Source organism: Cynocephalus volans, chromosome X (assembly GCF_027409185.1).
Source record: "Cynocephalus volans isolate mCynVol1 chromosome X, mCynVol1.pri, whole genome shotgun sequence".
NCBI lineage: Eukaryota > Metazoa > Chordata > Mammalia > Dermoptera > Cynocephalidae > Cynocephalus > Cynocephalus volans.
Window position 1 is genome coordinate 137436760 of NC_084478.1, and position 14937 is coordinate 137451696.

At 36.8% G+C, this 14937-nt stretch overlaps 1 protein-coding gene across 3 annotated transcripts in view; it reads right to left on the bottom strand.

Annotated features, from left to right (window-relative positions):
* TENM1 (teneurin transmembrane protein 1) overlaps window positions 1-14937 on the bottom strand; it is a 559047-nt gene that overhangs the window by 145475 nt on the left and 398635 nt on the right. For all 3 annotated transcript variants that reach the window (XM_063082943.1, XM_063082944.1, XM_063082942.1), the window contains exon 15: window positions 14013-14229. In XM_063082943.1, coding sequence (XP_062939013.1) covers window positions 14013-14229 — 217 coding nt within the window. The remainder of the gene's footprint in view (window positions 1-14012; window positions 14230-14937) is intronic.

A 14937-nucleotide genomic window follows, 5' to 3' on the forward strand; every position in this document is an offset into this window, starting at 1 on the left:
TCCACAGTTTCTTAATCAGTAGATCTGGGGTGGAGCCTGAGAATTTGCATTTCTAAGTTCCCAAGTGATACTGATGCTGCTGGTCTAAAGACCAAACTTTGAGAACTTCTGCTTTAGGGAAAGCAAGACCATAACATGCTCAGCCAATTAAGGTGTATGAACTCTTGGGGAAGGAGGTAGGGGGCATATAACCATATAAAGAAGGGCAAATCAACTGGTTTACAGTCTTACCATTATGAAATCTGTGAGGGCATGGATTTTCTCTCTTCCATATAAACCTCTTTAAAGGGTTTTCAACAACTGTAGTTTGGGGAATAATGTTGAAACTGTCATGACAAAATGATGGCTGGACTGTAAGATGAACTGTGGGGTTCCTTCAAATCCAGAGGTTATAGAATGGAAATAGGTTTTAGCCCAATTTATCTGTCCCAACTAAGTGTCAATTTCTCCCTCACCCCTATTATTCTCATTGTATAGTGCTCCTACCCATGTTTTTGCACCTGTCATAGCCTGTCTTGAATGACAGTTATAGATCTGTCTGTCTTTCCTATTAGATAGCCACTTTGGGGCAAGGAGCGTGTAATTTTCCTCTCTGTGTCCTTCCCAGTGCCTGGAATACACAGCATGTGCTCAAGAAAGCTTCGTAGATTTTCAACTCAAATATTTTCTATATAAAATTGTAAGACACTTGCAACCTACCCCCCTGGCACTGCTTCAAGGGTTTCAGCGACTACTTTGAGGTTCCTGCGTGACAGATGCTTTACAGTTCATTTATTAGAAGCCAACATTCTGGATTGTGCATTATGACATTCTCATCATGAGAGTTTTGTTTGATAATTGACTACTTCAGGGAATTAAATAATACCCATGTGATTGGAAACAATGAATGAATAATCCTCCTCAAATGCTCAATGTATGCACACTAACACCATTATTCCTTTATATTATCATTTAATTACTATTTGGTATTTTATACTTTAAATACATTTGATGTTTCTAATATTCAGATATTTTGGGGTTTTCTACACAACACATGCTGTTTTTGATATATGTTATCTAAGCTGGTACAGCACCATGAAAACACTTAATGTTATAGCATAAACCTGTTTTCATGCTCTGAAAATGTGAATGCAGTGAATGTTCATATGCAAAGCCAATAAAATCTCATTAGTTTTTACTTAAATATAGCATGCTGATTTAATCCTACTCAGTTGGTCACTAGCCCAAATAAATAATACCCACCAAGTGGGTAACATTAAAAGCAGCTGGGAGCATTAGCCATCAACATTCTAGGACTCTGGGAAAGGTGGTGCTATTGAAAATGCAGATAGCTTTTTAAGTAGAATTATTTTCCTCATGGCCAGTGATGTTTCAAGTAAAACAAAATGGGGGCACTCACCCTTTGGTAGGGTGGCTATTTTCCCATCTGCCCTGGTAATTGCTTGTCAAAAGAAGGCTTGCTTTGGATGCCTGAGATCCCCAAAGTAATGGGAAAAGGATCAAGTGTTTTGAAGCAGTAAGAAAACTGACGACACAGTCACATTTTCAGGACTGCGTAAGTGCTAGTTTGCTTCATTTAGACACATGATTATTTTTGCCCAGAATTTGAATCCTGAAATATTTGTCCTATAAGCCCTTGCAACTCTTGAATAGTCTGAAGTGTCTTTTTTTTTCTGTTTGTTTGTTTTTTGCTTGTTCTACACATTACTCAAATGGTTTATCTTTGTAATCAGCTATATGGGCTTTTGTTCACCTCATTAACCTCTCCTATCACTTCTCTGTAAATCTGCCTTTCAAACAATGGATAGTCAGTAAACATAGGGCAGGTTCTTCTTTTTGGCAGTCTCCCAGGCATGGATTCCTCTTCCCTCCATGGAGAAAAAAGTGTGGCCTAGCTCTAGCCACAGCTGTGTTCCAGCTCTGGCTTACTAGTAATCACTGTTGTTAGTTTTCCTAAGAAAGAGCATTATTTGCTCCTTAAGTAAGGTAGGAATAATAATTCTGCCCTGTCCTCTCCCCAATCACCTCACAAAGATGTCATCACAATAAAATTACCCAGGAAAAGGATCACCTTTTTAGTTGAACCTTTAAAATTATATTTTCCTATGTATCCTGATAATTATTAAATACATATATTACATTTGTATAATATATAAATTTAATGTATAAATAAATTTAACATATAAATTATATAATTTATAAATAAAACATTTATTAGGCTCTTAACGTACTATGCCAGAGACACGTTTCTTACCTTATTTCATTTAATATCCATATAACCCTAAGTAAGTGTAACTATTAGACCTGTTTTAAAAATAAGGGAACAGACTCAGAGAGGTTAAAAGATAACACAGTAAGTGGTAGAGTGGTGGAGGTCTCTTGACCCGGACTCTAAAGAGCTTGAGCTGTACTGAAATTCCTTCTGAGTCAAGATGTAAATTATGTGGCTACAAATGAAAAGAAAGTGCTCACCTACAAAGATGGTGCTATCTATAGGACAACATTACCTGTAGAAATTTACCAAGTGCTGAGTACTTTCTATGTGTAGCGTGTATAGTGGAGATGAGTTACAGAATGTCATTCATTCATTCTCCCCAAACTTGCATTCACTCTTTCCTCTCTAGGGACAAAATGAAATAATATAACCATCTAGAGAGTCACTGCAAGCAAATGGTGTGGCTGAGAAATAGGGAATAAGGATTTGAGTCTTTTGACTTTTGATTCTAATTAAACAGCAAATAGGATAGATAAAATGTTAGAAAATATCCATTCCTGCTGTGATAAGTTGTAGGTAGCTACTAATATTACTAATTATAATTATTAAGCATCTCAGAACAGCTGAGTTTCAAAATATCATAAATAATCAATTGAGCAGCCTTTTGAAGATTTGTGCTCTGATTGCTTTTCACTCTTGTTTGCCCAAGAGCATTTTCAAAGAAGTGAAAGTCACGCATTCTTTCTTTTTGGTACCTTTAGGTGTTGACTGCTGATTTCAGGAGCTAGTCAGCACTCTAAATCTAGGAACCTTCACATCAGCACATGGATCATTCTCCAGGATAGATCACATATTAGGTCACAAATCAAGTCTCAATAAATTCAAAAAAATTGGAATTATCCCATGTATCTTCTCAGACCACAATGGATTAAAACTAGAAATTAATAACAAACAAAACTCTGGAAACTATACAAACACATGGAAATTAAACAGCATTCTACTTAGTGACATATGGGTCCAAGAAGAAATCAAGCAGGAAATCAAAAAGTTTATTGAAGCTAATGAAAACAATGATACATCATACCAAAACCTGTGGGATACTGCAAAAGCAGTACTGAGGGGAAAATTTATTGCATTAAATGCTCACTTCAGAAGAATGGAAAGATGGCAAGTGAACAACCTAACACTTCACCTTAAAGAACTAGAAAAACAAGAACAATCCAATCCTAAAGTTAGCAGATGGAAAGAAATCATTAAGATCAGAGCAGAACTGAATGAAATTAAAAACCAAAAAACAATTCAAAAGATCAACGAATCAAAAAGTTGGTTTTTTGAAAAGATAAATAAAATTGACAAACCATTAGCATGGCTAACAAAAAAAAGAAGAGAGAAGACTCAAATAACAAAAATTAGAAATGAAAAAGGCGATATTACAACTGATTCATCTGAAATACAAGGGATCATTCGAGACTACTATAAACAACTATATGCCAACAAATTTGAAAATCTGGAGGAAATGGATAAATTTTTGGACACACACAAGCTCCCAAAACTGAACCGTGAAGACGTAGAAAATTTGAACAGACCAATAACAATAAAGGAGATTGAAGCTGTTATCAGAAGGCTCCCAACTAAGAAAAGCCCAGGACCAGATGGATTCACAGCAGAATTTTACCAAACATTCAAAGAGGAATTGACACCGATTCTTCACAAACTATTCCAAAAGATTGAAATGGACGCAAATCTCCCAAACTCATTCTATGAAGCAAACATCATCCTGATACCAAAACCAGGTAAAGATATAACCAAAAAAGAAAACTACAGGCCGATATCCTTGATGAATATAGATGCAAAAATCCTCACTAAAATACTAGCAAACAGAATACAGCAACACATACGAAAAATTATTCATCACGATCAAGTGGGATTCATCCCAGGGATGCAAGGTTGGTTCAACATACGCAAATCAATAAATGTGATACACCATATTAATAAACTCAAACACAAGGACCATATGATCATCTCTATAGATGCTGAAAAAGCATTTGATAAAGTTCAGCACTCATTCATGACAAAGACCCTCTATAAGTTAGGTATAGAGGGAAAGTATCTCAACATAATTAAAGCCATATATGACAAACCCACTGCCAATATCATCCTGAATGGGGAAAAGCTGAAAGCTTTTCCTTTAAGAACAGGCACTAGACAAGGATGCCCACTCTCACCACTCCTATTCAACATAGTGTTGGAAGTACTAGCCAGAGCAATCAGAGAAGAGAAGGAAATAAAGGGCATCCAGATTGGAAAAGATGAAGTCAAACTGTCCCTGTTTGCAGATGACATGATCCTATATATCGAACAGCCTAAAACCTCTACAAAAAAATTGTTGGAATTGATAAATGATTTCAGCACAGTAGCAGGATACAAAATCAACACACAAAAATCAGTAGCATTTCTTTTCTCCAACAGTGAACATGCAGAAGGAGAAATCAAGAAAGCCTGCCCATTTACAATAGCCACCAAAAAAATAAAATACTTAGGAATTGAGTTAACCAAGGAGGTGAAAAATCTCTATAATGAGAACTACAAACCACTGCTGAGAGAAATTAGAGAGGATACAAGAAGATGGAAAGATATTCCATGCTCTTGGATTGGAAGAATCAACATAGTGAAAATGTCCATACTACCCAAAGTGATATACAAATTCAATGCAATCCCCATCAAAATTCCAAAGACATTTTTCTCAGAAATGGAAAAAACTATTCAGACATTTATATGGAACAATAAAAGACCACGAATAGCCAAAGCAATGCTCAGCAAAAAAAATAAAGCTGGAGGCATAACACTACCTGACTTTAAGCTATACTACAAAGCTATAATAACCAAAACAGTATGGTACTGGCATAAAAACAGACACACTGACCAATGGAATAGAATAGAGAATCCAGAAATCAACCCACACACTTACTGCCATCTGATCTTTGACAAAGGCACCAAGCCTATTCACTGGGGAAGGGACTGCCTCTTCAGCAAGTGGTGCTGGGATAACTGGATATCGATATGCAGGAGAATGAAACTAGATCCATACCTCTCACCGTATACTAAAATCAACTCAAAATGGATTAAGGATTTAAATATACACCCTGAGACAATAAAACTTCTTAAAGAAAACATAGGGGAAACACTTCAGGAAATAGGACTGGGCACAGACTTCATGAATACGACCCCAAAAGCACGGGCAACCAAAGGAAAAATAAACAAATGGGATTATATCAAACTAAAAAGCTTCTACACAGCAAAAGAAACAATTAAAAGAGTTAAAAGACAACCAACAGAGTGGGAGAAAATATTTGCAAAATATACATCTGACAAAGGATTAATATCCAGAATATATAAGGAACTCAAACAACTTTACAAGAAGAAAACAAGCAACCCAATTAAAAAATGGGCAAAAGAGCTAAGTAGGCATTTCTCTAAGGAAGATATCCAAATGGCCAACAGACATATGAAAAAATGCTCAACATCACTCAGCATCCGGGAAATGCAAATCAAAACCACATTGAGATACCATCTAACCCCAGTTAGGATGGCTAAAATCCAAAAGACTATGAACGATAAATGCTGGCGAGGCTGCGGAGAAAAAGGAACTCTCATACATTGTTGGTGGGACTGCAAAATGGTGCAGCCTCTATGGAAAATGGTATGGAGGTTCCTTAAGCAATTGCAAATAGATCTACCATACGACCCAGCCATCCCACTGTTGGGAATATACCCAGAGGAATGGAAATCATCAAGTCGAAGGTATACCTGTTCCCCAATGTTCATCGCAGCACTCTTTACAATAGCCAAGAGTTGGAACCAGCCCAAATGCCCATCATCAGATGAGTGGATACGGAAAATGTGGTACATCTACACAATGGAATACTACTCAGCTATAAAAACGAATGAAATACTGCCATTTGCAACAACATGGATGGACCTTGAGAGAATTATATTAAGTGAAACAAGTCAGGCACAGAAAGAGAAATACCACATGTTCTCACTTATTGGAGGGAGCTAAAAATTAATATATAAATTCACAGACACACATACACACACACACACACAAACCGGGGGGGGGGGGGAGAAGATATAACAACCACAATTATTTGAAGTTGATACAACAAACAAACAGAAAGGACATTGTTGGGGGGGAGGGGGGGAGGGAGAAGGGAGGGAGGTTTTGGTGATGGGGAGCATTAATCAGCTACAATGTATATCGACAAAATAAAATTAAAAAAAAAAAAAAAAAACTTAAAAGCACAAAATTTAAAAGAAATTAAGGAAAAACCTATAATCCAGCATGTCTTGCCGAACTGAGCTTATTAAATTGTCATCATTGATTATTTTATCATCAGTTTATAAATAAGCCAGTCATTAAAGTTTCACAAATATTAGAAAAAAAAAATAAAAAAATAAAAAAATAAAATAAAATTGTAGTTTAAAAATGTACATAAAAATGCAAAAATATTGTTAAAGGTTAGAGATCTTTTAGTTACTTTATTCTCCAAACTTTCTATATTATTTTCTCTTCATAATAAAATAATTATAAACATTTTAAAAAAAATAAATCTAGGAACCTTCAGCACTTGGAAATTTAACAAAATGTCTTGAATACGTGTTTTCTGAATTTTAGCATTAGAGAAAATAGTTTTCTGAAAATCAGGAGATCCCATCTTCACACACGTAACACCTTTCACATAAATGAGATCAAAGTGCAAGCAGCAACAACCTTACTTCCCACTTTGGACAATTGCAGAGGCAATAAACAAAAAAGGGTTGCTCGGGAAAAGCAACATGAAAAGACAAACGAATCACAAGGAGCCATGGCCAAGCCAACCACACTTAGATTACTTTTCCAAATACGGGCTGGTCATGGGCAGTACCTCCCTTTAGAAAGAAAGGTGAACAGAGGGTAGATTCAAGGATGTCGATGCCCTATAAAGAGGCTTCTCCAGTCTTATCTATTCAGTTTATTCAGCAATTGTTGCATTGTGTATTTATCAACCTCTAGTTGTGTACCTGGTATAATGTTTTTCATGTTCCTAGATTAAAAATATACAGAAATCTGCCATTAGTGAATAGACTTAGAGGTCTTTAAAAAGCAGATTCATGAAAAAGTTAAACACAAAGCATATGGATTCAAATTTGTACCTCAGCAAAAATACAAATGATTATGTCATGGACCTTCTGAGGGTTACTTGTATATAGATGAAACTGTGAATGTTGATTCTTTGAATGCTTGAATAGTGTAATAACATTGTATTTCCTTTTAAATATTCTAAGATATAGGCTTTCCTTTTCTTTTTCATAATTTCAAATCAGTAAGTGGTTTTTAAATACTTGATTTCTTTTGGGCTCAACACCAATTGATAAAGATCTGCTCTTTTTTTTCCCTTTCATGAGTAAGTAGTCTAGGGTTGTTGCTGATTTCTTTTTCTGTAGCCTATTCAGTTTGTTTGAGGTATTCAAATTCTCTCAATGTACTCCTGGAGGGCAGGCACCCTATCCATTTATCAATAAAACCTAGTACAGTAACCAATATATAGTAATTCTTTGAGAAATATTTGTTTTACCTTTCCGTTGCACATACTGTCACAAAATCTTGATTCAATAGGCCCCTAAAAGTCAATGGCAGGCTTCAATTTGTGTGGAAATCTATTGCGTAAGGGTTCAGGTGGCAAGACACATTCATGTCAAGATCATCCAGCACGTAGAGGAATGCTGTGAGGGTTCTGCTCTAGCGCCACCTCCTCAGAGAGGCTTCCCTGGACCACTCTGTCTAAAACGGTCATTCTCTGTTTCTAACCTTTCTTTGTGTCACCTGACAGTACTTACACCTTCCTGACATTTACCTTTTCCTTATTGTCTGTCTTCATCACTGGACTGGATGAGGAAGAGATTTTGTCTGCTATAGCCCAGAGCCTAGGACAATGCCTATCACTGAATGAAGAAATGAACCAAGTAAATATTGTAATGCTCATAAATCTCAAGAGTAAAATGATTAATCTTCTTTAATATAGATTATCTTGAAAGAAACTGTAGGATCTATTGTTATAAATGACTCCAAAGTGTGGTTAATGAGAATTTTTTTCTGGGTAAATGGGAATTTGTTTTGGTGATTAATTGTTTTTTTCCTTGAATTCATCTGTTTAGTACAAACATTTTAAATTGCAGAAAAAAATTATTTGTAGACCAACATGTCAAAGGATGAAACTGCTTGCATACAGTTAAGCTGTTCACTTTTCAAATAAGCTTTGTGTTTTTCTTGCCAGTCATCAATGTTCACCTGTGCGTGTCAATTTTAGCAACTCTTCATGTTCACTTGAGTCGATTAGTCCCATGTCTGGGTTATTGCTGAAAACTTCCAGGTCACTCTCACTTCTGTAATCGTTTAGTGACTTTGTGTTATTTGCTGGAATATCTCATCTTACATCAGTTTAGGTTACCTGTCTGCCTCATCAAGCAGTTGAATTTTGAATTCCATGCTCCCTTAGACACCTGATGTTCCATGATCCACAGAACTTATTGCAATTTATAATTATTTTAATTATTTATGTATTTACTTGCTGTTTGCCTTTGCCACTAAAATGTAAACTCTGAATAAGAGGTCTGTGCTTCTTTTGTTTACCTCCATCTGCACAGTTCCTGACACAGAGTGGGTGCTTAAGAAATATCTGTTGAGTAAATGAGTGAATACATACCCTCTTCACTCTTTTAACAATAAATCGATATTAGGGTATTATATTCCATTAAGAATGGCAGAGGAGTTTGATATTTCTATCTCTTTCTGAGGACTTAAAGTCCTCAGTTACTCTGGAAATACTATTTTAATAAAATAAATACTTACGAAAAACAGTACTTAGTATCTGTCAAGCATGGTTATTCCTAAGTCTCAGTCTTTATTCAAGATCAGAAGCTTTTGCAATAATGACCATCTTCCTGAGACATTCCCTTAACCTCAGTCTTGGGTCATGCCAGATGCAGCCATCCCAGAATCATGAGCCGAATAAATCTCTTCTCTTTGTAAATTATCCAGTCTCAGGTATTTTGTTATAGCAACAGAAAAACAGACTAATACAGCAACGAAAATGAGTTTTTCATTAGCAAATGTGAGAAGAGCATTTGCACTTCAAAATCATTATAACTAAGCCACTTACTCATTTTTCACCTACTCTGTGCCAGGTGCTGTGTGAGGATCTAGGGATACAGCTGTATGGTAGATACTTCTCTCATCAAGAGGTGGAATCCATGTCCTTCTCCTTGAGTCTGGGCAAGCTCTGTGACTAACAGTGTATATTCCAGTGTAAACGAAAAGACTGAAATGTAGCAACTCCATAGAAAGTTAGAAGTATAAGAAACCTATCATCTTGTTTAACTTCTTCATTTTTAGCCTGTTAACACTGCTGTTATGTACTTAATGCTGTACTAAGGTTGATCCCAGTTCTAGAACTTTTTCACTGAGAGTAGACATTCCACCAGGGGTATGCAGAAGAAATCATCCCAATTGAATTCAGCAGCACTGTTTTCAAACTTACTTTAAGTGATGAACATAATAATCAAATGCCTGTCAACATACATAGACTTCCCATGAAAAGTGGACTTCTTGTTTCTAGTATGGTGGGATCTGGATTATCTGATATTATAACTGGTGGGATATAAGACACCAGAGGTTAAGACCCACTGCCCCAGAGCAGTTTCTTAGCCTAAGATGTGAGGCAGAGTGTACACAAACTTATTCATGAGTGTACTCAGGAACTCCAGTGGATTAAGGGTTAATGTGATTTCTATTTCATGTTCAGTGATCTTTTTCTATTCTTAAACCAATACAGTAAAGGTTCAAAAATTAACTAAAATGATAATATTGGATAATTAAAGGCTCTCAGGGAAAGACATCTGAAAGAAAAAGAAATACTTGAGATTTTTCCGAGGAAAGCTATAGAAACAGTGTAGACCAGAGGTCACAAACTCGAATGCCAGCAGGGCCAGGCATGACATCGGAAGTGACCCAGGTATAAGGGAAACAGTGAATGATGAACCAAAGAAGCATACCATGTCCCATCCAGAGGGTCAGCTGGCCCTCAGCTCCAGAACACCCACTTCATGCCCATGGGCCTAGGGTTGTCTAGCTTTGAAAATTTTCTAGAAAAGGAAGATATTCTGATTTTTATGTTAGATCTCCTAATTTCTAAATGTCAGGACAAATGAAATACATCTGTGGGCTGATTTGAAGCAACCTCTGATACAGACGCAGACTGATGTGGGGACCAGCCTCTCCTGGTTACAAAACAGACAAATGAGTTTGGCTAGACCTTGCTGTCAGTGGCTGCACTAATCCTGGTAGGATTTTGTTTTTTAAATGCACTTCTCCATTAGTGATGGCAAGTGAAACGTCTGGCTTTGCAAATTACTGCTGTCATTTAGTTTAATGTACTCTTGTTTTTACATATTTATAAAAACCTTTTACATTATTAATAGTGATTAAATGCTTAGACACTGAAGATCAATAACGCTTCTGTTCACCTATTTACATTATTAAAAAGTAATAAGTCATACAGGGCACATAGAATACGTGGTTTACTTTGTAGTCATGTTTGGAGTAGACTGAAGAAAAGAAAGAAACTCGGGCTACAGGATATATTGTATTTGAGGAAAAAGTGGTAACTGAGCTGAGTTTGCTAGAGACTTCACAGGGGACGGGTTGCATGTTCATACAGACATTTCGCCATCATGGGGCATGGGAGGTACACATTCCATGTGTACCTCACATGCCATTGCAGCAAACATAGAACAAGAAAGTCTAGTTTCCCTTGGATGCATGAGGATGAACAGTTATTTAACCTCTGTGTGTCCTTGCAACACTTAGCCACCTGTATGTATGCCACTGTCTTTAAGCTCCAAAGACTTTTGATGGTGGCAACACTCAGCAGCAAGTCAGCTGCATGGGTCACATTTTGCCAGCAGGCAAATGAGCCCCTTAGCAATGCTTTCTTCACCTACCTACCCAGCTATCTCTCAATTAGGTGGCAAAAGCAAAAAAGCAAAGTGGTTCACCTGATTATGGCACATAAGTGTCCTAGATCTGTCTGAGGAGATCAATGTCACATTCAGAGATGGGTAAGAGTCCTAAGTCTTTTCAGGGTTAGGTTGCCCAGTTTTCCAAGTAGCCAAAGTGGCTCGGCACAGTGTTGTACAGATCAGGCTCTCGGCATCAGCCTGCCTCGGTTCAAATCCTGGCTCTGATACTCACTGATTATGACCTTGCGCAAGTCCCTTACTTGACATCTTAGTTCTTGCTTCCTTGCCTGAAAAATGGAGATAGTAATAGTGCCTACCACCTAAGGTTTTTGTGAGGATTAAATGAGATAACACATGTAAAAGCTTAGTATGAAGCCTGACACATATGAAGTGCTCATCGACAGTTTACATGTAGCAAAAGGCCCATTTCATGAGGCATTCAATTGTGTTCTGCTACAGAGTTCATTAGCACGAATTTGAACTTTGTAAATGATGTCATTGAAATGTATTAAATTGAACTGGATTTTCAAAAATCACTCGGTTTCTAAGTTTCTTGTGTTGACCCAGATGCCACATACCTAGTATAAATTTGGTCCACGTCACCAAGCTTACTTAAGGACAAGCTGAAATGTGGCAGCTGTGGCATAATGAAAAAGAAGGTTGCAGGAGCTGCTACCATGCAAACTTACTGGCCATGTAATTTGGGGTAAGTTATTTAATTTTTCTGAACCTCAGTTTCCTCATATATAAAATGCGCCTAATACAAATACCCATTTCACTTGGATGTTGTGAGGATAAGATGAAATAATGTGCTCGAGCGCTTTGCAACCTAAAAAGTACTTTATAGATGTAAGAGATTTTAACTATTATTTATATATATATGTTATCAGAGTTGAACTTATTTTGCCCAAAGATACCCCAAGTAAAAATGCACGTGTCCATTTTTTAGAGAAAATAAATATAGTTAGATTGCTTGTCCTCCAGTTTTCTTGGAAAAGGCCTGTGTCTTTTCTGACAGAATGAATATGTTTGGAACAGCTGAGACCACTGGATGAAGGAAAGCCATCGTTCTGAATGTAAATGTGACTTGCAGAGCCAAATGATAACTTGGAGCCTTTTACAAAAAAAAAAAAAAAAAAAGAGGAGAGCTCAATCAAACCAGGAGGAGGAGAAGGGCATTACCCACCACAAGTAAGAGGTTTGTTCACTCCGAGTGGCCGGCAAGCGCTACTGAAGCATGAGGCTGAACCTGACTTTTCTAAGTGTATTGCTCAAACGCCCTGCTCTGGGTCACAATGACTTGTCTCCTGTCTCTCTCAGGTCCTGACTTTCTCCCCTTACTTGAGTTCAGTGAGTCGTTTAACACATCTCTATGTCATGGAGGTTGTTGTTATCTCTTTCCCTTTTTTTTGACTGACTTCTCCCCACGTGTGGAGGAGCTACAGAATTGATAACTTACCTCTATCTTAAATAGGAAATAGGGCTAATGACTGTTTTTTGGTTCTTTTTGTTCCTCTGGTGTACAATAATGTCTCCGCTATCTAAATAATTACTTTGAATACACCCCATCTGAAAGTTACCCCAGAGTTGTTCCTGAGCTGGGAGAGACCCTTCAAAATAGGGATAACTGCATCTCTTAGAAGAAGGCAAATGTTGATTAGATCTCCTGGCAGAAAAGCTCTGTCTTGTGATGTATTGGCATTTGGGTTTTGGGTTCTGTCAGAGATCTAAAAAGTCAGAATTGCACAATAATAAAAATAATAAAAAGTGTTAAGTTTCAATAAGAGTTCTAGTGTACAACTGAAGGGAAGGGAGTGGAGTGTTTGAAATTTTCATGCACATCCCCCACCTTTTTTTTTAGTGTGTATAGGTCGAGTGAGTTGTAATTCTCCTAGATTGTTATTGATACCAATACAAATTCCTGACCACATTATTTTTGGGGACTGATAATGCCCACAAGGCTGCAAGTAACTCAGTGGGATGTAGACAGGAGCTCCAGGACAAATGCTTTTTTTTTTTTTAAATTCCTGTTTGCAATAGTCTAGGAAGCCAGTGAAATATCACCTTGTGGAATGAACAAAGGAGGACATTTTTGAGGCTGGAAATGGTGACTTTAGTGATTTACCTACATCCAGTGCTATTTAGTATAAGATATCCTTGCTGAAGATGAAGCAGAGAATACCAATGAACAAATTCATGTCATTGCAGTTCATATAAGTAAGTTGATACTTAAAAATTTCTTGGTCCAATGAGTTGGGCTTTGGTCTTAGGTCTCTAGTGATAATTCATGGTTGAGCTTTCCTAGAAGACAGATTTTCACAAGTCTTGCATTTCACATTAGAATACCAAATTTACCCAACACTTTCATATGGAAACATTTTTTGTCACAGCATGAAACTTAAAATTTAGCTTTTGAAATTCAATAATTTTTCAAGGAATCGATCCAGAAGCTAAACAACAAATTTGCAAATTATACTTCCTTCCTGTTTTTGTTATTAAAAGCACCATATATATACACACACATAACTTTCATAGCTTTTATGATACAGAATCTATAGAAATGAGTTTTTCCCTTAACTAATTGGTAAAGGCTTAGGCGTTCCAGAGAATTTCTAATAAAGAAATCAATATGGATTGTGTGGAATGGGAAGTAATCTGATCTTTAGAAGATATCTTTCTTTCACAGTTAAGGAAAAACATGACAACTGCTCATTAAGGAATAACGTAAATACATATATACCTGCTGTCGAATGAGATCTCTGGAGGAATGACATGAGTACTGTCCTTGCCAATGAGGAATTTGATTCGATCATAGAAGAGTCTTGAAGTATGCTGAGAGAAGAGGGGTTGGCTTTGCTGAATAAGGTCAAGAGGATCTGGTGAACCCTGACAGAGAGGACTTACATAACAGTTGCTTTGTTGACAACAATCAGGGTCCACGCAGTCTGTTAAACCATCTGGAAAAAAAAAAACAAAACCCAAAACCAATATTGATATTTAGCTTCAAGAGAAAAAATGTAGTTGAAACATGCATAAATGGAGAAAAATCTAGAATATAGCCAGAGGCAACTGACCATATTTTGAGTTTAGAATCTGTTAAATTCACGTTTTTCATAAATTATCACTCACTCTGAGTTTATATGGCACCTCAGAGAAAGTCAAACTATTTTGTTCATAAATCTTTCCTGAGTTCTCCAGCTTTTATTGGCTGAAGAATATAGTGTATATAGTTATAGTTTAGCTTTTGGGTAGGGCATTCTGTTAGGCAGCACACTTTAGTAGCTTCCTTCTTCCTCAGTGAGACCATTCAGAATAGCAACTATTTCTTGTAATTCGTTTACATTCCTCACACCTAGTACGTCTATGAGCACACAATTAATAAGTACTTGTCACCTGAATTTGCTTGTGTTTTTAAATAATCCTCCCAATATTGTTGTCTACTGGTAATTCTCAAAAGAGAGACAGGGATTCTCATGGTGACAACATATCTAGGGCAGTGATTTTCAAATGTATAGTCTATTACCTGGGGAACTTATTAAATATGCATATATTGAGCTCCACCTACTGAATCAGGATTTCTACAGAGCCCAGAATTATGCATACTTCATCTGGGTAATTACGGTGGTTCTGAAGCACACTGAAGTTGTAGAACTACATTTTTAGGA